General features: G+C 32.5%; 3 protein-coding genes across 3 annotated transcripts; 1 reads left to right on the top strand and 2 right to left on the bottom strand.

The window, feature by feature from the left end:
* Positions 1 to 1,527: 1,527 nt before the first annotated feature.
* LOC131850685 (nitrilase and fragile histidine triad fusion protein NitFhit) lies at positions 1,528 to 9,369 on the bottom strand. The gene is made up of 11 exons (XM_059201001.1): positions 9,299 to 9,369; positions 8,194 to 8,373; positions 7,620 to 7,778; positions 6,812 to 7,007; positions 5,567 to 5,699; positions 4,829 to 5,047; positions 3,707 to 3,901; positions 3,091 to 3,205; positions 2,554 to 2,631; positions 2,385 to 2,470; positions 1,528 to 2,086 (listed from the first exon to the last, which is right to left on the bottom strand). Exons 1-11 carry the CDS (start codon positions 9,302 to 9,304, stop codon positions 1,987 to 1,989), a joined length of 1,467 nt encoding a protein of 488 aa, XP_059056984.1. The 5' UTR covers positions 9,305 to 9,369; the 3' UTR covers positions 1,528 to 1,986.
* Positions 9,370 to 9,545: 176 nt separating this feature from the next.
* On the top strand, positions 9,546 to 13,321 carry LOC131850679 (protein SGT1 homolog). Its single transcript, XM_059200986.1, has 6 exons — positions 9,546 to 9,733; positions 10,430 to 10,546; positions 10,949 to 11,150; positions 11,894 to 11,979; positions 12,070 to 12,174; positions 12,673 to 13,321. Exons 1-6 carry the CDS (start codon positions 9,701 to 9,703, stop codon positions 12,775 to 12,777), a joined length of 648 nt encoding a protein of 215 aa, XP_059056969.1. The 5' UTR covers positions 9,546 to 9,700; the 3' UTR covers positions 12,778 to 13,321.
* A 2,013-nt stretch (positions 13,322 to 15,334) lies between these two features.
* On the bottom strand, positions 15,335 to 25,834 carry LOC131850647 (transmembrane protein 145-like). The gene is made up of 16 exons (XM_059200951.1): positions 25,730 to 25,834; positions 24,671 to 24,807; positions 23,570 to 23,719; positions 22,837 to 22,973; positions 22,027 to 22,354; positions 21,172 to 21,384; positions 20,789 to 20,873; positions 19,915 to 20,136; positions 19,257 to 19,429; positions 18,888 to 19,019; positions 18,540 to 18,627; positions 18,184 to 18,257; positions 17,690 to 17,764; positions 17,231 to 17,322; positions 15,922 to 16,460; positions 15,335 to 15,581 (listed from the first exon to the last, which is right to left on the bottom strand). The coding sequence occupies exons 2-16, from the start codon at positions 24,773 to 24,775 to the stop codon at positions 15,397 to 15,399; spliced, it is 2,598 nt and encodes an 865-aa protein (XP_059056934.1). The 5' UTR covers positions 24,776 to 24,807; positions 25,730 to 25,834; the 3' UTR covers positions 15,335 to 15,396.
* Positions 25,835 to 26,639: the final 805 nt, after the last annotated feature.

Genomic DNA, 26,639 nt, shown 5'->3' with positions numbered 1-26,639 from the left:
TAAAGAAATACTTCACACTCGGCGAAATAAATAAAACATGTCACGATTTGATTTTATTTTCAACTAGAAAAAATAATATGATAGACGTATACACTAACAGAATTAATATAAAACTGGATGATTTCTAACTTATACCATGAATACAATGAAATAGACTTTGGGGTAATCCATTAATCTGGGTAAGGGCGCTACATCCTAGGTCTTGCCATCATTTACCATCAGATGAGGTAAGACCAAGCGCAATCCCATTATTAATAAAAAAAAATCATTTGAGGCTCGAAAAGGCGGATCACCGATCGGCGGAAATCACGAAATATTACAAGGGGAGAGGGGAGTATAGTACAATATCACGTGTATTAATTTTTTCGTCAAGTGCGATTTATAAACCTAAAGAGGCGTATAGTGTTTAAAGGATGGTTACCACTTACCGTCAGATCGAAACATGCAACTGCTTATTTCCATTCCAATTACATTTAAAGTTGTGTACCACCGTTACCGTCGCAGATTGCCATAGTATATACACACAAGGTCTATATTAATAGATTATGTTTTACTATTTTCTATATATGTTAGTCCATAACGTATATATAATATAGCCAAATATTGTTATATAATAATATTAAGTTGTGAGAAATAAATAAAGAAATAAAAGATAGATATTTAATTTGTTTCATTTTTATTCAAATAATAACAATTATACATCTTATATTATATTTATATATACCTCTAAGACTTAACTGTACATGATTGTATTTATAAAATTATACAATTTATATTTCACAAATATAAGTTTCTTCCAGCAATTCTCCTTTGGTTTAAAAATAAAATTCGCATAAAAACTCTTCATGGCAGCCAAAACATTGCAATGATCATTTAACATATGCATAATATCTTTTTTGTGGAGTATTATGAAATTATGATCTATATACATGAACTACACAATAATATCAACGTTTAGAAATAATATTTTTTTAACGCCACCGACCGAATCGATATCAAATCGTAAGCTGTCAAAAAGGTATACAGCGATCGAACCTACATATGTCCGATTGCTATATATGTTTAAAAAATGAAGATAATTCTAATAAAAATAATAACCTTCTCCTTTTTTGATGCCTGTTATAAAATGCAACAAAAAAATAGAAACCTAAATAAGTAATATAACAGACGTTAAGTCATAAGAGGTCATTACATCGAATAGGTCATCCGCTCGACGCGTTTCCGATTTAATCCCAATTCAATTACATTTAGCCAACCTGTTTATCCCTGTATTGCTTAAAAACTTCCACATTTTATCCATATTATGTATCTACACAACGTTTAAACATATACTCCTTAAATATTTTGGTCCTTCTAGTCGAATAACCCAATAAGCAAAAATATGTTGTTGAAAGTTATTAGACCCATGATAGGCAAAAGGATTATATAATATTTATTGAATTATAAATTGAATTAATGTACTACACAACGTTTAAACATATACTCCTTCAATATTTTGGTCCTTCTAAATAAAAAAAATCTACTAATTTACTAGCTGTCCCGGCAAACGTTGTTTTGCCTTAAAATAAAAATAAAAAATTTAGGGGTGGACTACCCCTAACATTTAGGGGGATGAAAAATAGATGTTGGCGGATTCTCAGACCTACTCAATACGCTCACAAAATTTCATGAGAATCGGTCAAGCCGTTTCGGAGGAGTATGGGAACGAAAACTGTGACACGAGAATTTTATATATAAGATTAATTTTTTGTTAGACTTTTTAGTATTTGTAATGAAATATAATAAAAATGAATAAGAAAGCACAATTCCTACGTATAAAAGAAACAAAAATAATTTTGCTGATATAAAAATTGTACCGATCATTCTAGTTTGAAGAAGGTGCTATCGCAGTTATGTGCTTAATTAAATAAAGTAGTTATTAAAACCTGAGCGTTTATGTTCTTCTTACTATACATATATACAATATCTTCTACTGAGTACTTTCTCTTATTTGAGCATTTTATCCAATTCGCTCCTCAACAATTCTGCTTCTGCCCTCATTTCTTCTATACTTCTTGGTGGTTTCGCTGGATGACCTTTTTTGAACCTGAAATATAAACAAACTATGTTAAGACATAGCAGGTAGAACAAAACAGGAAGTGAAATGTGGCCATTTACATATATTTTATTAGTAGTAAAAATATATATTTAACTATCCAAAACAGAAATAACAACGGTTTTAAAATAATAATAATAGCTCTTTTACAAATTTTAGATTATGATATTGCTGAAAATATGGGTGCATATAATATATACACTCTAATTTGGCCAATAGTTCAACCCGCACAGTACCAGCAACATATAAAAGTATTTATTAAAAAAAACATTGAATGCTATATACTCACTGATCATGCTTCGCCAATTCCAAATATATAAGATCGTTTTCTATAAAATCTCCTTTCTTTCTCGGCATTATGTGGCAGTGGAGATGCTAAAATAAAATTTATATGAGGTATTAACCATAGAAACTATATAGACAAATCTATAAGCGAAATCTTTGCCTACTATAACTACCTTAACTGTTTGTCCAGCATCAGGGCCGTCTTGAATGGTCACAGTACATGAGTCAGTATCGTGTACCTTCTCCATTAACTAAAAAAAATAAAATGTATTTACTCAAAATTAAAAAATATAGACGTAACCCTTATCTTTGTTCTTTGTTCTTTGTTGTTGTGTGTTATGGGTACTAGACAACTGATATAAATACATACAGATTTTTTTTTTTTTTGTAAAACATACAAAACATATATGGAAAACACGCAAACCGATTCAAACAATCATACTCATCAATACAAATGTTTGTAGTGTGCGAGGACTCGAACTCGCAACTATCGGAACTAAAGCGGTGTGCTAAACCGCTAGACCACCGAGGCCGTCATCCTAAAGTTCTGTATGTACGTATACATATATCAAATACTTAAGATTGCAATTCGCATTGAGAATTTCCAGTTAAAAATTCCGAACAGTAACAGCAGGCTGCAGGTTTCCGAGCAGGGAACAATTTTATATATGTATTTATAAAAATCGAAGCAATATTTCGTATTGTGTTACCTTCTGTACGATTCTGACCGTCCGATAAAAGTCTTCTGCCTCTTCATCGGTCAGATCTTTGTTCCTCTCTGCCATGCGTATGGGGGCCACCAGCACGTGGCCGGGTATCACGCATCTGTAACAATAAACTAACTGACATAATTTAATTTTCATAATAGATGGTATCGTACATTTGGTCTTTTCCCAGGTAATTTATTTTAAAAAAGCACTGATCTTATTCAAGTTTAATCGTTGCTACACAAAAATGCCGACACAGGGCAATAACTCGTATTTAGCAGGGCGAAAGAGGATTATTAGTAATGTGGATTTGATCAGCTCATTGCTAGCAATGTACCATGTCAGGCTGACCCCACAACTTCCCCCTGAAAACCTTTGTGACAAATTACTGGTGAATTTGTCATGATGGCTAACTGACCTGACCTCAGGTTCATTTATCATCCTCTACTGATGCCACTCCAAAAAATACCGTTAGCGCAGGCAGTTGCACCTTTCTATTATCATCCATTAAAAAACTAAAAGTTCTTTAAAGGAAGACAATGGAACTGGACAATTAAGTCTTAGAAAAGAACACAATCCACACGCTATCTCTTAGTTGCCGACGTGTAATGACACTTACCTCAAATTAACAAATGCATATGTCAATTTGGACTTGAAGAAAACACAGCTGTCCGGAACTCGGACGTGGCCAAACACATTACACTCCTCGTCTGTGGTGCAGTCGGTTGGTTTCTCAGTAGTCCTCGGTGTTTCATCGTGCGCCGGTAAGAGGTTTTTGCGGAGGCTTAGAGTGTACAAAGAGTAGACGTCACGTCTGTAGACAACAAGGATACAACGATAACTTTAGCGCTTTTTCATCTTGATTGTTTTAAAAAATCTGAGTTTTTAATTAAAGAAATCCTGGCTAGTTTTTTAATTATTGAAAATTATTACAGTTGATACGAAATATTTTGTCTCTAGCCGTCCGAAACCTCGACGTTGCTGTGTTGCAGTTTAAAAATATATATAGGACTACACATATAACATGCTGCTTAACAATAACGATTCACACATTCTACTACTACTAGCATGACCCTATGGTCATGCTAAGACCCTATTAGTCTTAGCGTGACCTTATTAGTATAGCAGAGTTGCGATGTAAAATGTTGTAAAAACGGGGAAAATGTAACAGACAAAGTTACATAAGTTAGCGAGTTATATGTAGTTTTATTAGTCGCCTGAAATTTTATGAATAAATTAAATATTGGATAATGCAACCTGCATTATCCAATATTAAATTTATTCATAAATTCTATTAGCTTTCCAGTTACATAAAATAGGCAATTGTATACAACTGTTTATGGCAGTCACAAATTAATTATTTATAAAAATTAAAACAAACTATGTTGACAATATTTGAAACATTTTACTGGTTTCACAATTATGTCTTACTTTAGTATTGTAACAACGAGATACCTATGTATAGTAAGTTCCTACGCCGTGAGACTCATCTAAATGTACAGCGCATGCGCGTCGCGCGGTAACCAATAGGAGAGTGCCTCTAGCGTTTCCAGAAAGTTCGCGACTAACAGACTATAGTAGTAAGGCGATGAGTGATCCAGTGACATCATTATAATACTGTTTCTTGTTAAGTTTTATTGTAATACATACAATTTCATAATAAATAACGTATTCCCCCGTTACAGTATTTAATTTTATTATTATTAGTATTTAATACTTCATTTTAGTATTAAACAAATACCTTCTATGCTGAAACACAGGCATGTTCCTTCGAACGTCCGATAACTTGCGGGGCGATATCTCAGCAATTTTATAAGTTGGTGAGGTCTCTCCGCAATCGACCAACACCTCTCCCCACGGGTCTATACATATCCCGTGCCCGTACGAGCGCCGCTTAGCATTATGCTCGCCCGTTTGAGCCGCTGCAATGACGTAGCACTGATTCTCTATGGCTCTCGATCTATTACGTTTAGAAATACATATTAAGTATACATAGAAACAATACAAATTAAAATTAATATTTCTGTTTGGTGTACGAAAATATTTACTCTCAATCATGACAAAAATATGGCATCAACACGAGAGAAACTTTATAAATTGTAAATAGAATGATAGAAATGCATTTTAGTAAAAATAATTCTATTAGTAAATGTAATGACGCACAATTTAGACAGAGTTTTTTATTGTTACATTGATGTCCATTTTTATTGATTGTCAAGAACAATTACTACAATCTATTCACACAAGCCATTGGCCAACATGCAAAAATATGTTGGCCATAATTTGATACATTTCGATATATCGTTGCTAATTACAATTACTTGTACTCGTATAAAGCCTATGACTATATATTTTTTAATTAACTGTAATAAGCAAGTAAGTAATGAATAAAGATATTTTGATAATAAATTTTATTAAATCATTTGATTATATAATAATACAAGTATATTTACATTCCTATCCATATAAGTTAGTATACCTGAGTAATACATGCCAATGAGCTGCACCCGTCGCCTGTGTGAAGGCTGAAGGAAAGGTGAGTATTTCAGCTCCCATTATGCTCAATGACGTACTGAGCTCAGGAAATCGCATGTCGTAACAAATTGCCATGCCTGTAATGTTTAAAAAGTATTTTATGACAACACATTTCGGTAAAGAGTATCAAACATTAATAATAATTATAAAGAAGTCTTAGCAAACACACATACTACAATGGAACTATTACAAAAAGCTGTCATTCTTAATACATGCCGTATTGTAAGGAAATTTCTTTCATCATCACTTTCATCATCCTCATATGACTTTTTAACTCATCCACGCTTTGCTAAGGGCCGCGTGTTTGAGCGTATTATTTCCGTAAAATGGGAATATATAAAATAATGATAATAATAGTATCCCTGGAAAATTTATACAGCGCCATCTAGCCCCAAGCTAAGCAGAGCTTGTATCATGGAATGTTATAAACTCTTAAAATTAGTGCTGGTTGGTAGTTTGTATTCACACGTTTCGACTTGTAAAAGTAAACTTACAAGGATTATTTAAAAGAGCAACACACAAGTTTCTAGCTAGTTCTTCTTGTGATGTGACAGCTTTCCGAACGAGCGGTAGATAATAAAATGTTATGACTATTCAAAAGTGCTTAAATTAAGTTTATTTGAATAACTGATTTTCTATTCTATTCTATTTTATTTTTTACTAATAAAAAGATACTTGAATATATTTTTTTATTCTTTATCTATACATATAAATAAAATTGGAGTTACTGTTTGTAATATTGAAATAACCATTTTTTATAATTTTTGTATATCCGTCTGTTTGTTCCGACTAATCTCTGAAATGGTTGGACCGATTTTGACGGGACTTTTATTAGCAGGTAGCTGATGTAATAAGGAGTAACTTAGGCTACTCTTATTTTAGAAAAATAATGTTAAATTCCACACAGACGAAGTCGCGGGTACAGCCAGTTGTACAATAATGTACATGTTTTATTGTAAAGGCGAGCTTATTCTATATTATATGAATATATTTTCAAAATATATTCAAAATAAACATAAATACTATATTTAATATAAATAAATAAATTACACAGAATGAATTAATTATATATGTTATAGTATATACATATAGTAGAATGTACCTGATCTGTTTTTCTATGACATATACAATTTAAACAAAAATAATGTCTTTCCTGTTTGTATTATTAGTATATTATAAAAAACACTACCTATTCTTCCCACAGGGGTCTCGACTGGGGTCACAATATGTTTACCAGCATTTGAAAAGTCACTTTCCTTCAGTCTTACATTCTTTTCAGGTATTTCTACATCAAAGAGATGGAGTTTTCTGTATGTCTGAACTATATCACCTTTGTCATCTATTATCACATGTGTATTGAACATTTTTGTAGGTTCTGATTCATCCTAAAAATTAATTCAAAAAATAATTCATCCTAAAAATTCAAAATGATATTTTGAATTTTTTAATAAAAATATATATACATATATACCTATTCTCAGCGGTAAAAAATGGCACCTATCAAATTGTTTGAGTACACATTTTGGTACAAAGCAAACAAAATATTTTCTCTTATGGATGATAATGGAATGGTGCACCCGCCTGCGCTAATGGTTTATGCTGGTAGGGTACTAGTGGAGGATGATAAGATGAGCATGAGTTTAAATAAAATCTACCCTTGAATACTTAAAATATAATTTCCTTCTTATACTTTTTTCTACATATGAACACTTTAAATATACAATTGACAGTGAGCAACCAATTGAATAGTATTTCAATCATATTTAATTTAATAGTATTTCAATCATATTTAATTAAAGTCTAATTTCTCACACTTTGTGTTGGAAGAATGCATGTATAACTGTATCACGGAAAAAATTGGTAAAATGAGAGTACTTGCCCAAAATTAACTCACGAAAATATGTGTCATCAATATATATATTGGAAACACTATCATGAACAAACTATTTGGAGGGTTAAGCCAACTTCTAGGAGAGTTTTATCCATAGACTACCAACCTTCTCATGTACTCCACCCATAGATAACCACACATTATGTTCAGCAGCCAACTCTCTGTATCTGTTTACTATACTGCCTGTCAGTATTGGCTCTGCTTGTCCTATCACATCTTTCTTGTTATCACATATGTAATCACAGGCTTCTGGGAAAAATAGCATCTGTAATACAATTACAATATCACATTATTTTTTAATTTTTATGCTTAGGTATGGAAATTTGGTGAATTTCATTTTCATTTTTCCAGGGGAATTGTTTTGCATTGGAATATACATGCCTCCTGGATGCATTCACTGGACTTTATAAGTAGTTAAAATATGTATTTGCAAAAAAAATAGAAGAATAATATTTTATAAATTTTTTAAACTATAAATTGTTCATTGTTGTATTTCTTCGCAACAAATACCTTGATTTGTTTTGAAGTTACTCAATCAAGGGACTTGTCATTTCTCAATCTGAGTACTCACCAATTCATTCCCACTTAGTGTTTATTACTGTAAACATACTAAGCTTGAATAAATTGGTATAAATAGATAACTTATTAGTAGTGATTGGTAACTATAAGAACTTGTATACCTGTACTTTTTCTTTGGCTGCATCACTAATTAATTGACTGACCACTTGCAAATTAGTGGACTTATCTGCCACAGATGTCATCTGACATATAGCTACTCTCTTTGTGCTATCCATATTATTGCTTAATCTTCTCACAAGTTCAATTTTGTATATGTTTCTTAATAACAGAATATTGCTATACTGTAACAAACAAAATATATGGTTACATAATAAATATCAATGTTATATTTCTAGACAATTCTCTGGGATACACAGTCACAATAGTGCACTGAGCAGTGGAGGATAAGACAAATATGAAGTCAGATTGCTTAGTCCATAATAAAAATTGACCAGAATGATTCACCAACCACAATAGTTTTTAGATGGGGCAATGTGGAGGTTGACCGGTCATGATACATTGCTAGCAAAGGTGTTACTTTTCACCATTACTAGCAATCTCCCTTGTATATATGTATAGTTTTATTTTGTAATGGTTGATAATGGAATGGTTCACCTGCTAACATAAACGCTGGTGGGGCACTAGTGCAGGAAAATAAGGTGAGCACAAGGTCAGATCAATTAGCTTATCATAACAAGTTCCCAGGAACTTATCACAATGGTTTCCAGAGGGAACAGTATGGAGGTTAATCTGACACTGTACATTGATACCAATGGGGTCAATAGTCCACATTATTAACAATCCTTTATATTTATTATAAGGGATTGTTAAAACCTTAGTACAATGAGAAAAAATATAATTAACTTGTAATAATAGTGATTGCTTATATTTAATAGAGGGGAGAATTAGGAGATCAAGTAGAGGGGAATAGGATATTTTGAGAAAAGAGAGCGGGTCGGAAAGTTTTATAATGATTTATTAGTTAAATCCTGAGTGACCCGGCGTGGCAAGTTTCTCAATATAAAGATTTTTCTTTCATTATCAGTGAGTAAATATAACATTACTGACATCTTATATTATTATTAGACTTAAGAATAATAAATAATAATTCACGATAAGATAAAATTAATATTATAAACATTGAAAATAGTAACACATTGCATACATTACATATAAAAACAGAATTATACATATATATATATAATAGCTTTTACAATTAAAACTCACCCGCATCCTACAAACATGAAAATGTAAGAATAATTAATAATTTGAATTAAATACAACCTACTATCAATGTTATCAACTTTGTTTGATAATAAAAAGTGAGACGAAAAGAAAATTTAACTTTTTGACACAACTTTTGACATTGACAAATTCATTACAGCTGTGAAACATTGGCTGTATGGGCTGAGTCCTTTTGCCTTTCCCCAAAAAGAGAATAACTGAACCAAAAAAAAAAGCTGTGAAACACAGAGTGCATGACAGAACTGCACAGAGAGCTTATATATCTGTGATTTAAATTTGAATCTGACTTTCATTTTTTGTTTATATTAAAAATAAAATGTTATATTAATTCTACCTGAGGAAGAAATATAATTAAATACGTGCCAAGAAGTAAGAACATATACAATGTCTGAAACGAAGGATACAGCACCATCGGAGGTAAAGTTTCTATTGTTTCTCTATTTTTAGATTCTAACCAATTCTTGTAGCCTGGAAAGTTAGAAGTTACTAGAACATGAAAAACCTTACTTTCGTTGTAAAATGAAAGGACACAAAAATGAATATTAACTTTTATGATGAATGAGTTTTTATCAATTTCACATAGGTTCTTTGAAATCATTTCTTTTGTTTATATTTTATAAATGACTTTTCTAATAATGATATTGTTGTGTAAGTTGCATTCTCATGTAATAATGTTCCATATCACATTAATAAGATATTAATCTCAATATCCACCATAGTCAATTGTTTCTTAGCATAGTATGAAAGCAATGATATACTTTTATTATTTACTGACTACCGCTCCGGCTTCACAGGGATGAAATGTATTGTACATATCAAATTTCTCCTTAAATCACTCTATCTATTGCTGAAAACTGCATTAAAATCTGTTGTGTCGTTTAAAAGATCTAAGTGAATAGACAGCAGAAGCAACTTAATTTTATACTATGTAATGGTTAAAAGGGAATAAATATTGTCTTATTGTAAATTGGTTTTTTAAACACAGGAGAAACAGAACCATATCTCCAGTACTGTTGAATTTTATTGTATGATTAAATCATAAGTTTTATTTCTGTTGTTTGTTTTATGTTTCTGTTGTTTAAAGTTTTTATTTAAAATAAATTTTATTTCTAGCCAGTGAAACCTAAAATCAAACATGATTGGTACCAGACTGAGGCACAAGTAGTGATCACTATTTTGATCAAAAATGCACCCAAAGACAAAGTTAAGGTTCACTATAGTGATAAAAGTGTAAGTATAGTTATACATATATGTAAACTTATATATCCATAATAATGATTAATGTAAACAACATTCTTGTTTCATTGGATAGCAACCTCTTTGTTTGATCAATACAGCTTGAAGCTTTTGGTTGTTGGTTTTACAAGCATATTTTTATTTTATACTCTTTTATAATAATATAAGGGAGTCTCAAGAAAATTATATCCTAAATTTTCCCATAAGATGGACAGATTTCATGACTTTTGATTTTATGTTGGTTGTATAGAACAAGAGACATATTATGATGTCCATTGTACTATACCATATATATGTATTAGTTGTGACTTATGGACAATAGAATTATTTGCTAATCCAGTAAAAAAAAAATCTGCCTATAAGCACACAAACTTAAAATATCATTGTACATTCCAGTTATCAGTATCAAGTTCAATCCCAGACTCAGACAATGAGTATAGTTTAGAAATAGAGTTAGCACATGAAATAGTCCCATCCATGTGTACTCATTTGGTGACACCCTCTAAGATTGAAGTGAAGCTGCGCAAGAAGGAGGGGTTACGGTGGACTGTACTTGAAGGAGAGGGGTCTGAGGAAAAAATTAAAACTATACCCCAAGGTAATCAGTAATATAAATTTGAATGATACAATTAAATGATTTTTTTATATAAATTATAATGGATTGATGCACCTGCTTGTGCTAACGGTATATGCTGGTGGAGCAGTGGAAGTTGATAAGATGAACCTGAGGTCATAGCAGTTACCTCATTATAACAAATTCAGCAAGAATTTATCATGGTTTCCAGTAGAACTGTGTGGAGGTTGATCTGACATTGCATGTACATATGTATGTACATATCTAGCAATGGGGTCAACAGTCCACATTACTAACAATCCAATCCAAACAAATAAATAAATGAATTAGGAATACTTTGTTGTACATGCTACTTAAATATACTAGTAGAGAAGATGAGAATGAAGTTAACCATGACGGCCATGATGGTTTAGGAATACTATCTCCATAACTGTTAATCTCCCCCCAGGTTGGATTTGATCTACATTTTTATACCATGATGTTCATATTCACAGGCTTTCTATTACATTAGATGGGTGGTTATTAATTTGTCGATTTTTTTATTTGACTTATACTCACCACAAAATATACTTTGACACTTTTGGTATTTTACAAACATTGTAGCTCCTTACTACTACTGAAAATTAGTACTAATTGACTCTCTTTGGTAGAATAACTCTTTATTTCGTAATTCTGTTCTCAATACTAAAAACTACAGGAATTTTCATTTCTGTAGCTTTTAGTTTAGTTTTCATTTTTAGTTTAGCAGTTCATCTTTTTTATTTTAGCTATTGTAGATGCCTCTGGACCTCAACAGCCTCCTAAAATATATAAAAAAGATTGGGACAAAATAGAAAAAGACATCAAAAAAATGGTATGTACTCACAGTGATATTGTAAACACATTAATAAATATGATTCAGAACTTTGTGTCTCCAATATTACAAAAAAAAAATAATTTCTAGGAGGAAGAAGAGAAACCGGAAGGTGAAGCCGCACTGAATGCTCTCTTTCAAAAAATATATGGAGAAGGCTCCGATGAGGTCCGACGAGCGATGAATAAAAGTTTTGTAAGTAATATTGAAAATTGAAATTGTCTGTTCAAATACTCTGTCTTGGCTAGTTGGCTGGTTGTCAACGGTTCCATGTCTCGTTGGAACTAGCCATGTATTTACGAAAATATACTACGCCAGCTGAGAGAGCCTGTGAAATTCTAAAAGTAGCAGTTTTAAGTGTAAATATAACGGATTATAATAAAAAAAGCTATAGTAGGCAACACAAGTCTAGGTTCTTAATTTGAAGTGCAGTGAACTACTTGTACAGAAAATATAAATACTCTCATATACTATTGTTAAGTTTGACTGTACAAAAATAAAACGTGGTAAGATCCCGTGACTTATCATTCAACTTCTTATAATTTAATTAACTCTTGGAAATGTTTAAATTATTTCAAGCAATAGTGATGCGTCTCGGAAAATAATAATTGTTTGGTGATATGTCCAGACAACAGAGATCCTAAAAAATAATTCACGTAAATATAATGCATTGCAGACATCTTTTTCTGGCAGGTGGAATCAGGTGGTACTGTACTCAGCACAAACTGGAAGCAAGTGGCTAAAGACAAGGTAGAAGTGAAACCACCTGACGGGTTGGAGTTTAAGAAGTGGGATTAAATGTCACAATGTACTCTTTATTGAACTTCGGTATGCTGCACTTTGTTACAAACAGACAGTATAGAGTAAACCAACTTGACCACCTTAGTGAAAAGTATATTTATAAAACAAAATCTACATTTCTACTAAAGTGTGTTTCTTTTTGTGGACAATATCTAGAAATATATACAAATATCATAAAGAAGTTAAATATTGTGAGTTTGGATGGTCAGGGTAATCTCCTGTGCTGATAAAATTTATTTATAATGTCACGCCACGTCAAATAGGAATAGAGCTGGAAAATGTGACCACAGATGAAGTTGCACAGGTCATCTAATATAAAATTTAGGTGCTCTCGATAGTCTAGCAGTTTAGTACACCCCCATACTACCAAAGGTCGCGGGTTCGATTCGATGAGTATAATTGTTTTTTCTATGTATACCATGTATGTAATTATAAAACAAATGTATCTATGTATTTATATACGTAGTCAGTCCTCATAACACAGCTCCTGCTTAGAATAGGACTGGATGGCGTTGTGGAAATTGTCCTGAAATATTATTATAAAATAAAGTAAATCAAGACTAACAAAGTGCAGCATATCAATAGTTCTCTAAATAAAACTATGTTTATGTAATTAATAAAGTAAGTTATTTAGTTTATTTTATAAGACATTGCCGACTTGCAACGGTCTGTATTGGTTAGCACAGAACTGTGTTATATGTGAGTTGTGTTTCATTAAATTTCTTTTTCAATAATAATGTCCATATTTTCTATTTCTAACAAAAATATACTAGGTATACCTAATAATGTAATAGCACTTCTTATTTATCAATTATTTAATATTTCCATATAGTAATTGCGAATGATTATTTTTTTTAGCATTCTCAGTGTTGCCACTTTATGGCTAAAATGGTACGTGATACAATTAGGAGATGTTATTTACTCTGGCATCAAAGTACTTTAGCATGTATGTTTTTGCAGTCATAAATGCATAGCATAACAAAATATGCAAGTAATTACGGTCTACACAAAATGTAATCTCTATTTTTTTCTAAGTTGTTACTTGAGATAAAGACTTGTAAGTTATAACGCAGAATAAAAGTTGAAAATTAATTGATTTTTTTTTCCTTTTCAAACGTAGACAGCCTGTTATTTCTCCCATAATTGCACATTGGTCTCGCATATTGGTCGAGTATGTGCTATACAAAGCAATTCTATTTTTCCTTTTTTCTACAAGTCCAAGAGCAATGGGCAAGAGGTAAGTGAAGAAAATAATGTCCCGCTATTAAATAGTATTGTTTTTTATGTAACTGTAATGGTAAAGTACCTGACGGTGAACCTGATTGTTAGTGGTAGTTGTCTTCTATATACATGAGTAACCCCATAGACATCAAATCATCTTGTGACAGCTGTGGTACCCCTCACACGTAACTCCGCGCGACTAAGATGTCTAGACCCCATGCCCTATAATTGCACTACACTATTTCAACCGAAACACGGCTTACAAAGCTATCTATTTATTGACTAAAATAAGTCTGTAAATTACCTGAATAAGTAAATCGAGATGTTATAAAATCAAATTATTTTGGATAAAAATATTTTATAAAAAAAATCAAATAAGTAACAAAAATTTGACAAGTCAAATAGTGTGTGACAATAAAATACTTCAATATCGTATCAGTTTAGTATATAAGATTAAATTACCTTACTCATTTCTAAAGGAAACACATTTGCTCCATACAAATACATATTAAAAAAATATAAACGACAAATAATGAGTAATGAACTTTATTCTTTTAAAACTAATATTAAAAATATCACACACTTTAAATATCGACTATCATATGAGTATTATTTGCATATAAGTTTGAGATTATTCTATATAATTGATTAAATGGATTGATTTATCTTTTAATTTTCTATTATGGTTGCAAATTATGTCTGCGTTCCGTCTCTTGTGTGTATCATTATTTATTCTTATTATTACATAAAATTATGTCCTATGCTCCAATTATTTGACATTTAAAAATAAAAACGTTTGTACTCCTTCCACAGGTTTTGTTTTATAGAAAAATGTATAAACTGGTAGAATTTATAAGTAATCCTTAACAATGGCATAAAATCACAGACCATTTTTTCTTTCGGACTCGTACATAAATTTCACAAAATGTTTTAGTCACAATTTTGATTGATTGATTCAAATCTATTTAGAAAGATATAATAATATTAAATAGCCAAACATTGTACTTGTATTGTAGTAGGTACTTGTAAGTTTTGTAAAACTCCCATCAACTCTGTAATCCTGTCAAAACCACTCGAGATTTGCGCGGGAGGTTTTGACAGGATTTTGATATTTGATATAAATTTGTATCACTTATCACATACGTGTATCAGACACTTTATTATAAACCTCGCCTCTACCACACCGTTACTACTCATTTATTTTGTTCAGAGTGATCCATTCCGAGGACTATGTAAGGCTACCTATGGAGCCTCGTTCGTTATTAACTGTTTTATCTATTTTCACGCCTCATATCTAATTGTCGCTTGTAATTCATATAAATATAGTTTGTTTACAAATATGTAAACATTAGCCTACATTCTTGATTAGGACTTAAAATCTACTACTGTTAAACATTATTCCTTATTACTAGCAACACTAAACAGATCTATGGTAGCTTTGCTGACAGTGTTCTGGTAAGATTGCACATGCCCTTCGTGTATAGTAGAAATTTCACCCGAACTTGGTAGGCCGTTTCTCACTGGCGGCACTTTCTTTCCGTTCGGTATTGATATACTTCCATTGGGAGAGTTAGGTGGTTCTGTAAATATTGGTATAAAATTAATAAGAATTCATAAATGTGTAATTTTGTGTAAATTAGGCATTATCAACTGTGGATATTGTGTTGTATGCAACACTGTACATACACAGCTTTGAATTCAACGTAGCAAAGCCCATTTTTGTCCAGTTTGATATGGGTCTTTTACCGCAGAGTCAGTCAGAAATACACACGACACCCAAAACCTTTGTTTGTTGTGGAGAAGGCGACGTAATTGTAAATGTATTGTATGAATTAATATGTATGTACAGTTAATATAAACAGCTAATCGGTTTTGAATGTTTGACAAATGCATGCATCCATTAATGAAATATATACCTACCTTCATTATCTACAGGCTTTGCTTTCTTTTGCATGGAAATCACACAAGGTCCTTTTGCTAATGACCACGAAGGCACCGGCGCTTCCTCCCTTTTAATAGGTTCTAGAATATTCCTTCTAGATCTCAACACACTGGGTAAATCATTCCTAGACTCAATCCCCGAATTTGGTAATTTCACGCCGTTTTCATATGGCAATACTAATGGAATACCATTCTCGTATGGCAACACAGACGGCAAATTGACGCTTTCATGTGGCAATACAGTCTTTAATCTGTTTTCTTGTGGCAATACAGTATCAATCTTCCTCATTTGATTTTCAACTGTAAAGACTTCTCTATTCTCATTTAACACTGGATTTATATCTTCAGAAGTATTAGTGTCAGTGCTGTCTTGTTGAACAAGTCGGTTTTTCGGTGACAACGAGTCGTCGATTCGTTTCGGTATTCCGTTTAATTTCGGTGTCTGGTGTTCGAGTGAAAGCGGCGGAGCTGAAGCCATGTACTGATTATACATATTCCCAATTAGTTCTTCTGTACGTCTGTCGATAAACAAATAATATGTAATTAGTATCTGAAGCGGATTGTTACATTTATCTTAACGGCAAATGCATCTGATTCTGTTCTCTAATATGATACTTATAGGCGTCCTATTGCTTATTCTTTTTCTTAGCACTGTCTTACTTTATATGGGGTTGGTTCTCCTAATTTTGCGACAACCCAGGACAATATGTCCTGGGTTGTCGCATCGGGCAATTTTTCCATAGCGATAAATTACACATGGTTTGTCTTCTAGGTAGCTGGAGAACGTCCTCTACCTCATTTACGTTCCGATAGTCGTAAGGATTTTTTGACCACATATTGCTCGTCACTTCGAATTACATGCAATAAATCGGTATCATATTCATTTTAACAAAAAGAGCAGAAAACTAGTTTTTACCGTGGTCAGTTTTCTAAATTTGCGAAGGTACCTCAGTGTTACATTTTTATGCATCAGTCGAAAGGTGAAATTGTTAAGGCATGTCATCTTAGTCCATCAGAATGACGACGTCGTGGTATCATATGATAATAAGATGTCCGTGGTACTGTTCATGCACATAGGCGACGGTTATCACTTACCATCAGATAAACCTTCAGCTTCTCTGCCATGCCAATTGCATAAAGAATCTCCTTCTTTTTTAAGTCAATTAAAAAAGGAAATGTTCCTAAAAGTATATATGATTTTCTAACAATATTTCTACTTGTAAAGTACATATAGAGAATTCCGCCCAAGAGGATATGCGAAATAATCAAGTTCTGGGTATGTACTCACCTAGTCAACGGAATGATTACAGTCTGCGCGGTTCCGTTGCTGGGATGGTATGCATTATGACCAAAACTGTCTAAGGCTGCGTTGCCGGTCATCTAAAATGTAGAATTATTGTGTACATACTTTATTTCACCAGAAGTGTTTTTAAACATACGTCGACTTACCACTCAATCTCTTCCAGACCTACATTGGATAAAGGAGTGAAGACAGGAGTACAAATCAACAAAAGGCTGTAGAATAAATAATATTGGTGCAGTTGGAGACGAGATTTGTTAGCAGGAACAAGGGGCTCCATTACTAGGAATGTGTACTATCATGTAGATCTAGATACCATATATCTATTTAGTTGACCTGGCTTGATCCTCATCCTATTATCTTTCAGTGGCGCCTCGTCAGCTTATACCGTTACTTCAAGCGGATGTTTCCATCCCAATAAATATTTTTATGGTTTTATATATTTACCTCCATAACTCCTATTTGTGTGGTACGGACATGGTACGGGAAATTCTTATTGGCAAATACAGGTAACGTCAGTAGCTGAAAATCGTAATAAGTAGCGTTTAGAAGATATTTATTATGTACCTACATAGAAATCTATAGATTATAATTGCAAAAGTATGTCTGTCAGTTTTTTCTGGGAAATCCTCTGGTTAAACGGTTTATACACGACCCTAAACTCAGGTGCCATATCATAGCAACGATGAGAGGACTTCTGTTGCTTCCTAGATAGCCTCATGTGTAGGGTAATCGAAGCCATTTTGACATAATGTGTCCGTTGACCTTCGTCGGTACCGATGATTCAATATTCCCTCTGATTTTAGAGCCGTGTATAGAGCGCCCGAACCCGTCTAACACATCAATATCAAATATATATTTCATGTGGAAATAACAACCAAGTCAAATGTAAAACAATAAACAAAATATTTATCAATATAAAAATATCTATATGTACATACCAAAAACATGATGTGTCCACTAAATGTGATGAAGAGTAAGACGGCCGTCACTACGCTCTCTCTCACCCATTTGTCTGTAAAATATTTATCCAAATTTTTATTGAGTGTATGCGGCACTCATAATATCGTCGAAACTTCTGAAGAGCGAGTTGAAAATATAAAAAAAAATATTTGGCACCACTACTTTAGCAATCCAGTAAAGCAGCTACTTTAGCAGCCTAAACAAGTGAAATTAACTAAATTTTGTGATATGATGTTTAATGGAAAACTTTCTGTTAATTACGGGAAAAAGCTGTATATAGCAGAGAAAATATTTTAAATGTTCAAAACTATAACCGTGAATGTATATACCTTACCTATGTATGAGTTAGCTGTGAGTATGAACAGTGCCCCAGCGTGAAACCAGATAGTGCCACAAATGAAGAACGGACAGTAAAACATATTCTGGAATTAAAAAAAAAATTCAGAAATGAATAAGTCGACTAGGTCTTATGATATCTTCAATACTTATTTAATATAAGTGCCCGTAATGGATAATACAATATTATATACTAAGATTGATATGTCAAATAGAGTTTTATTTTTCTTAGACCTGATTTGTACTAAAAAATATTTGAATACAGATAAAATATTATTATTGGTTATTATAAGCCCACATTTAAACTAGAAATATATTTACAAGTAAAGAACATGTAAAACATTACCTTCTCTGGATATTTTTTGACAGTGAAGAAAGTGGAATAAGCAAAAACACACCATGCAAGTATTCGCAACACAATCAGCCCGTACCCTGCCGGACTCTCGTATAGATACAAAACCTCGCCAGGGTCGAAAGCCTGCGGACAGTACACAAGATATATACAACTAAGTGGCTAGGTGACGGAGAGCATCGTCACCGAGTGTTAGACCGAAAAAATTGATTTAAATCTGGGTGAATGAAAGGGAGAGAGCAGTCACGCCCCTGCATGTTGAGCGAAAAGTTCATTCCGTAGTTTTAGCGTGAAAGTCACAGTCACTAACTTCTGCGTTTATAATATTATTAAAATTATACAAAAACAAAAATATTTACTAACTTTAGCCTGGTACACAAACAGGACAATATATGTGACTATATAACAGCACATGAATATCGTCAATTTAACAGTGAACCCCACTTTGAGCCGACCCCGCGTGATCGTGTATCCTTTAGCCATCAGAATGACTAACAGCAGAAACGTGGTTTCTGACACACCGCAGAAAAATTGGCCTGAAAGATAAGAGTTTATTTTGTTACTCAATAACACTGTTACGGATTGGAATTAAGTTTTTTTTAACTCCTAACAACACAACACAGCGCCATTTAGGCTTAATTAGATTAAGCCTAGATGGCGCTGATGATTAGGCGTATACTACTTATATATGAATCTTTAATATATATTTGCCGAGTATATGCAAATAATTATTCAAAAATATATTTAGGCCAATACAAGTAGATATATAATTGGAAGGAGATCTCAGATACGGAATCATAATATGATTTGTTGACAATGGTTTCATTTATAATATGGTAATGCGATTAATAATATAATAATAATAATAATATGTTATGTTGAAAAGTAACCCCATTATCAACCTCCACGCTGTCGACCCTTGACACCAACCAGATTTTTTTTTAAATCAAAGTCACATATGAAGGACATTACGTTCCTAATAAATGTCCTAGTACATTTTTACGCAAATTTTTGTACATACCAATAACTTTTGCGTTGACGCTACCAACACCGTTAACAGCGTACCGTATATACGCTAAACTCTGCATGACCACCCCTATGTGTTGGGCCACTATGGATATTAGGAAGAGTTTGTATGTGGAATGTAGAAGGTGACGAGACTTGAGCTCAACGCTGCACATCACTACTGCGATCATCACTATGACGTATGCAAACGTGTACGCTAGCAACACTGGGAGTACGTCTGCAAAAAAAGTATTATAAATAATAATAATAATATCCATGGACAATTCGCACAAAGTCATCTAGTCCTATGGTAGCTGAGCTTGTATATATGATATAAATACTTTTTTATTTTGTAAATACAATACATATAAATATTTTTTTATTTTGTAAATACATATCTAGAAACATCTAAATCGATACAAACAAACGTGCAAGGTATCCAACCCGCGAGCACAAGAAGTAAAACGGTGTGCTTAACTACTAAACCACCGAGGCCGTCAATTAAAGATAAATTTATAAAAGAAAACCTGATTGCGATCAGTATTATATGATTCCATATTGATTGTTAAAAATATCAAAAAGTATAGTCATAATGGCACTTTGGCGACTTTAAAATAGATAGTTATAATGGGACTTTGATGACCTTAAAAAAAATATATTAATACGATCTGCAGCAGCCTGATTGGCAGTACGAATAGCGTGAAAGTCATTTTGAGAAGATTCTCAAAAGCGTATTTTCTAGGCATAACCAATTCTGAACAGATTCTAACGATTATTTTTAAAATTAACAATAACTGTTGTTGTGCAAATTAAATTCCTGTTTCACAATTAATGTTGAGTATTTAGTGGAAAAAAATCATATGGTCATATTAAGAATGTTCTAAACTTACAAAACTCGTCAGCAGAAAAGTGTTCATGCCAAAAATCACCATCGGGGCCATTTGTCATTAGAAATTTATATCGCACATCCAAACCCTGAAAGCATGTGAATATATTTAAATAAATATTTACTACTTATATTTATTAATTCATATTTCATATATTTATAGTAGTTCCTTTGTTGTTGTTGTTTTATGTTTCCTATTGTTGTTTTAAAATTAAGTTATAGTTTGATAGGTACTACTTTGAATGGTTTTTTGAACTGGTATAATTTTTCTCTTTGTAAATCTATTGATATAAAGGCTAAATTTTCAGTGAAGCTTATTACAATACATTAGTGAAATACTAATCTCACTGGAATATACAAAACTATGCCAAACAAAATAAGGTTTACCTTAGAACTGTCACAATTGCTGATTGCTATAAACCACCATCTCTCTCTAGCAGATCGGAACCGTCTAGAGTTATGGCACGATACAACAATTCTCTCCATATTGTCATTTTTATTATTTTCATTCCTCTTACTGTTAGTATAAGCTTGATTCGACGCAAGACGCCGTCGGTGGTAATGTTCATATAGTTCAAATGTAGACCGCTTTATTTTATGCTGTAAAATTTGAAGTACTTAATTACGATAGCTAATTTGCAATCCTATTATGAAAAGGTATGGTTTTGGCTTTATATTTATTGGCCGACCGACAGTCTGACGTCTACCCTCCTAGATTTTACATAGTATAAAATGAAGTTACTTCCGGTGTCTTTTCGTTCTTCGTCTGTCTGTAGTAGATAGTAATTCAAGAGGAAGGTTTATATGTACACCTGAGCGAAGCCGGAGCGTCTAGTTATTACTATAGAGAGCTTTTTTTTATCGTATGGTAATCGATCGCCTGCGCTAACGCTGGCAGGACACCACTGGAGGATGATACGATGAACATGAAGTAAGGTAGGTTAGCCCATTGTGGTAAACTATATACCGAAGCCTGCCGTACAGTCTCATATTAATATATAATAGTTTGTTGTAGTTTTTTCACCAGAAAGTTAGAAATGTTAATTTACAGAAAGTGTTTGGTCTCGGCGAAATTCCTTCTCATAATCTTTAAGGAGGTGTAGACCTCATGGCAGCCTAAAACAAGACTACGACGCGCTGCGCAGAGTAACAGATTCTCTCTATCTACCCGCTAAAGGGCCTATGATTAGTTACATTTAATGGAGCTAATTACGGTAAACAATATAATTGAAATAGACTTACTTTAGCATTACTACGGTTATCGAACAATATTTCTACATCTTTCAAATTTTCAAATTGACTATCACTTCTGTTCGTCCCAACACTCTCCCAAAGATCTTCTTCTGGCAACACCGTTGTAAAATTTAACTCGTCAGTTGGTAGTATTTCGAACCAGGTAGTAAAATTTCCATCATTGTTAGTAGCTTTTGTTTTTGGAGTGGTAGTTTTTAGGAACTGATCGTAATAAGCTGGATCTAAAGGATGTTCTATTTTTGTGCCATTTTTCCTTTTTGTTGTCGAGTTCTTTATTGTTGGTAATGAGGGAGTCGTTGACGCTGTTACTGTTGTGCTATTGTACACAATAATATAGTAATTATTATTTTATTTATTAGGTAGGTAACTACTAGTTGAATCGTGCCATTTCGTCTGCGTCACACTTCTACTATTTTGGAACATTTTTTTTATGTTCCGTTTCCATTGAGTATAGTATGATGTTATGTATCATCGTCCTTGATAAATGGACTATCCAGCATTAAAATAGTGTTTATATTCGAAACAGTATTTTCTGAGATTATTATATATTGAGAGACATGTTCAACCAAACAAACAAACTCTTCAGTTTATATATTAGTATATTGCCAAAAATCTCACAATAAGAATTTCTTACGCGTATTCTGCTCAGCTTACCATCAGGCAAGCCGTGTTCTAATTTACCATAATCTCATTAGTTTATAAAAAACGCAAAGGCTCTTTAAAATATATCTACCATTACACAAAAACTGCATACAGTTACATGCTAAAGTATTTTAATAATAAAATTTAAAATTGTACCTTTTTTCAGCAGGTAATTCTTTATTGGCTTTTCTGATGATGCAACCAGAAAACTCAGTGTCCGGGTACCAGTACGATAGTTTTATCATTTGATTCTGACCAGCTTTATTGAGAACCGCCTCTCGTTCTCTGCATGTCTGGAAATGAATATAATTATAAAAAATACAATTCTATACTGACTATATAAAACACAAACTAAACACAGCCTTTACACATTAATCTATCAAAAACAGATTGAATTTACTCACAGTGAGTCATTCTCAAGTTATACGAGTTTCTTGGATTAAAATCTAAAGCACATGTATAACAAACACAACAGTTGATAAAACCATATGATGGTGATAATAATTAGTCGTGTGTGAGCGACTATAGTTCAAAACCTAATGTCATTTTTAAATAGGTATATATGGTAACTTTCCACCACCAGTTCCACCTCAGACTATAAACATAATCACATGCAGGCTCATAAAACTTGTTTTAATCTAATTATTATAATGAAAATGTAACTGATGCTGTCTGGAAACGGATATATATGATATATCTAAATGAAATAGCTATATACACCTGGGCTAACAGTATACGCTGGAGGGCGCCAGTCAAAGATGAATTCAGTATATTTAACCCATCATGATGAATCAACTAAGATTAACCTTAGACCTTTCTGCTAGGTGTCAAGGACTCAATACTCATTACTAATAATCTCCATCCACCCAAATGTAAATGAAAGTCCTACCTTGGTACTGTGGTAGACTGCAGGCCACTGGCTGTCATCGTCATAATATAACAAAAGGTTGGGTATACCCATGTCTTTATCATACTCTATCAGATATTCGAATTGGCCATCTAGTGACAGGAAACAAAAGCGCGATAGGAAAGCCCAATTCTGAAATTGTAGATCCATTATACAGTTTTAAAACAGAAATAAATATAACCCTGGACAATTAACACAGAGCCACCTAGTCCCATGATAAGCAGAGCTTATATTGTGGGTACTAGACAACTGATATCATTGACAAAAAAATCTAAGTATTGACTTAGATTTGTTTTTCTTAGATTCTTTAATTCTTCTAATCATACTCATGAATATAAATTACACAATGCGAGGAATCGAACTCGCGAACATCGGAAGTAAAGCGGTAAAAATAATTAAAGGAAAGCTTTATTGAAATAAACTAATATGGGCAACACTTTCGAATTGTACTCGTAGTAAGTAATCGTATTTCCTTTTGTCAAATCGCATTTACTTACTACCCCGACGTAGATCGAAAAGTAGTGTGTTCAAATCTATGTAGCCGATGCATGTCGAGTACTTACATATGTAAATTTTTCTTTCTGATTATTTCTCCGGTGATGGAAACACCGACAACTAACGATGATTAGCATCAGCATATAAACAGCCATATTATAGTTATATGATTTATGACAAGTTCCTTCTATATTTATATTTTATTTCAACGGTCCTCATACCCCCACTATCTCATTATTGTAGTAGCAGTTGATCATTACATAGTATAAAACAAAGTCTGTTTTGCAGATGCAGTAAAGCTGTCTGTTCGCTTATATCCTTTAAATTTTGCAAAGACTTTTAATGCAGTTTCTTCAATAGACAGAGTTGTTCATCAGGAAGGTTTTTATGTATAATACATGCGTGTTATAGTATATATATATATATATATATCAAGCCGAGAAATTCAAAGATTTGTAATACATCTGTGCGATGCCGGGAAGGGTCGCTAGCCTATATAACAGTAGGTAGGTACTGCCTGATGTCTTAAAACTTTTTATTAAGGATTTAAAGATAAACATGTATTTATACAAGTATTTAGTTCATTACCTCCTTAGTGTTGAGATTACCCTCAACCCATTTGCACCTGGCGCTCCCTAGCAACGATTCCAATATGCACAGGATCAAACAACACCCTGTCAACCGAGGGAACATATTGATTTATGTTCCAGATAACATTGAAGACTCTGGAAAAAAAAGAAAATATATTCATGAACCAACATTACAAACTAATCCGAGAGGCGATGCTGGTAATGTGATGGTGTGGTGACAATAGACTTGCCACCGGTCAATGTAACGTTAAAATCAAATATATGTAGATAGAGATAAGTTGGCATTTAAAATGTGCTCTAAGAAAGGAAATTAAAATTGAGTTTCTATTTGTGTAATAATGTTGTATATATTATAGAACCTTCCACAATAATTCAGGTTATTATCAACAAATCAGCCGACAAAATTTCGGTCAACACAGCACCGCGGTAAAGTAGGTAAAGCTTTGAAACTCGGACCCTAATGACGCATTTCCTTGACCTACAAAAATGGTAATTGGATGGTAGGTACTCGAATATTTATTTGACTTCATAAGTACCGACTCTTCATATATAAATGCGGTAACTAAACTTCTATAATGAATCTTTCCTGCTCTAGAGTGGATGAACCGGAATAATGAAGATATGATGAGAAGGAACCTAAATAAACAAGAAATGTGTATTAGGTTCCATACTAACTATACTCAACTGAAATATTTACTTTTACTTGCCTTTTTTACAACACATCTAGTATTGTAATTACAAAGCAAATATTAAAGAAATTGCATTCTATGAATTGTATTTCAGGGACCTGTTTGAACAGTTTTCACCTTACGTAGGTACTCATCGAAATATCCATGGTATACATTGACGTTTTAAATATACGTGCAAAAATTAAAATTCAACTGAATATTAGCCACCTTCTTTTTATCATTTTATATGCATAAACATGAACATTATACATAGACAATTATGTACATAATGGTTTTAGATCTAAAACGCAAAAGTTTCCAACTCATTATATATTAATTACAGTGCGTTTTTATTTAACACGCATTAATTTCATTTAAAAAACACTTACCCATTTTTACTCCATTAAGTACATATTGGCTAACACTGTTTTTTTCTCAATTTGGTATAAATAGTAGTCCATAATAAACCAAGTATTAATTTTAAATGGTAATTACTTTTCTTGCTGAAGAAGACCCAGGATCGTGTTTTGTATTAAGGACTTGTTGTGAATATTCAGTTGCTATAGCAACGCGTCTATAAAACCATGTCCACACCATCTATTTACAAGACAATACAGATGCTAAGTTCTGTTATCTGTAAGTTTTGTATATAGACGTAGCATGCATACTATCAGCTTATTAATTATCTTGTGAAAGTGATAAGCACAGATTTAACCTTCCTTATGATAATCCACTTAAAAGTAACATCAAAAAGTGCGCAGTCATCATAGAAACGCAACCTTATAAAAGTTAATATATTTGTTCCAAAATCCAAAACAATTAAACCTGAGTATTGGTAAAGATTGCATTATAAAATAAACATTTAAATAAAAAGCATTGTTTACATTAAATAAATTGGAAGTAGCAAATATCAATGATTTTCTAAAAAATGGCGGTTTTTGCAACAGTTAGCAGTACTGCAGTTACCTCTGTTCCTCGCATTAACATATTTAAATATTGCATTGCAAAAACAAATTAGATAATTGAACTATGTAGTACAGTAGTATACATATTTATATTAAAAATGTATACTGTACCTATGTGAATTCAAATTGCTTGTTTTCATAATTTATCGTATAAACGAAACATAAAACAATATTTGTGTAATATTTTTTTATTATCATAATACAATACATTATGTATATAATAAAAATAACAAAGTACACGCTGGAAATGATGAAATCTAAGCTTTATGCTATTTGAAGATATGAGTTAATAAAACCATGGTTAAACCGGAAATTTAAGGGCAATAGAAATATA

This window comes from Achroia grisella, unplaced genomic scaffold, assembly GCF_030625045.1.
Source record: "Achroia grisella isolate CSIRO2021 unplaced genomic scaffold, CSIRO_AGI_Agris_v1 utg114, whole genome shotgun sequence".
In the NCBI taxonomy this organism is placed as follows: Eukaryota; Metazoa; Arthropoda; class Insecta; order Lepidoptera; family Pyralidae; genus Achroia; species Achroia grisella.
This window is presented reverse-complemented; position numbering and strand designations above follow the sequence as displayed.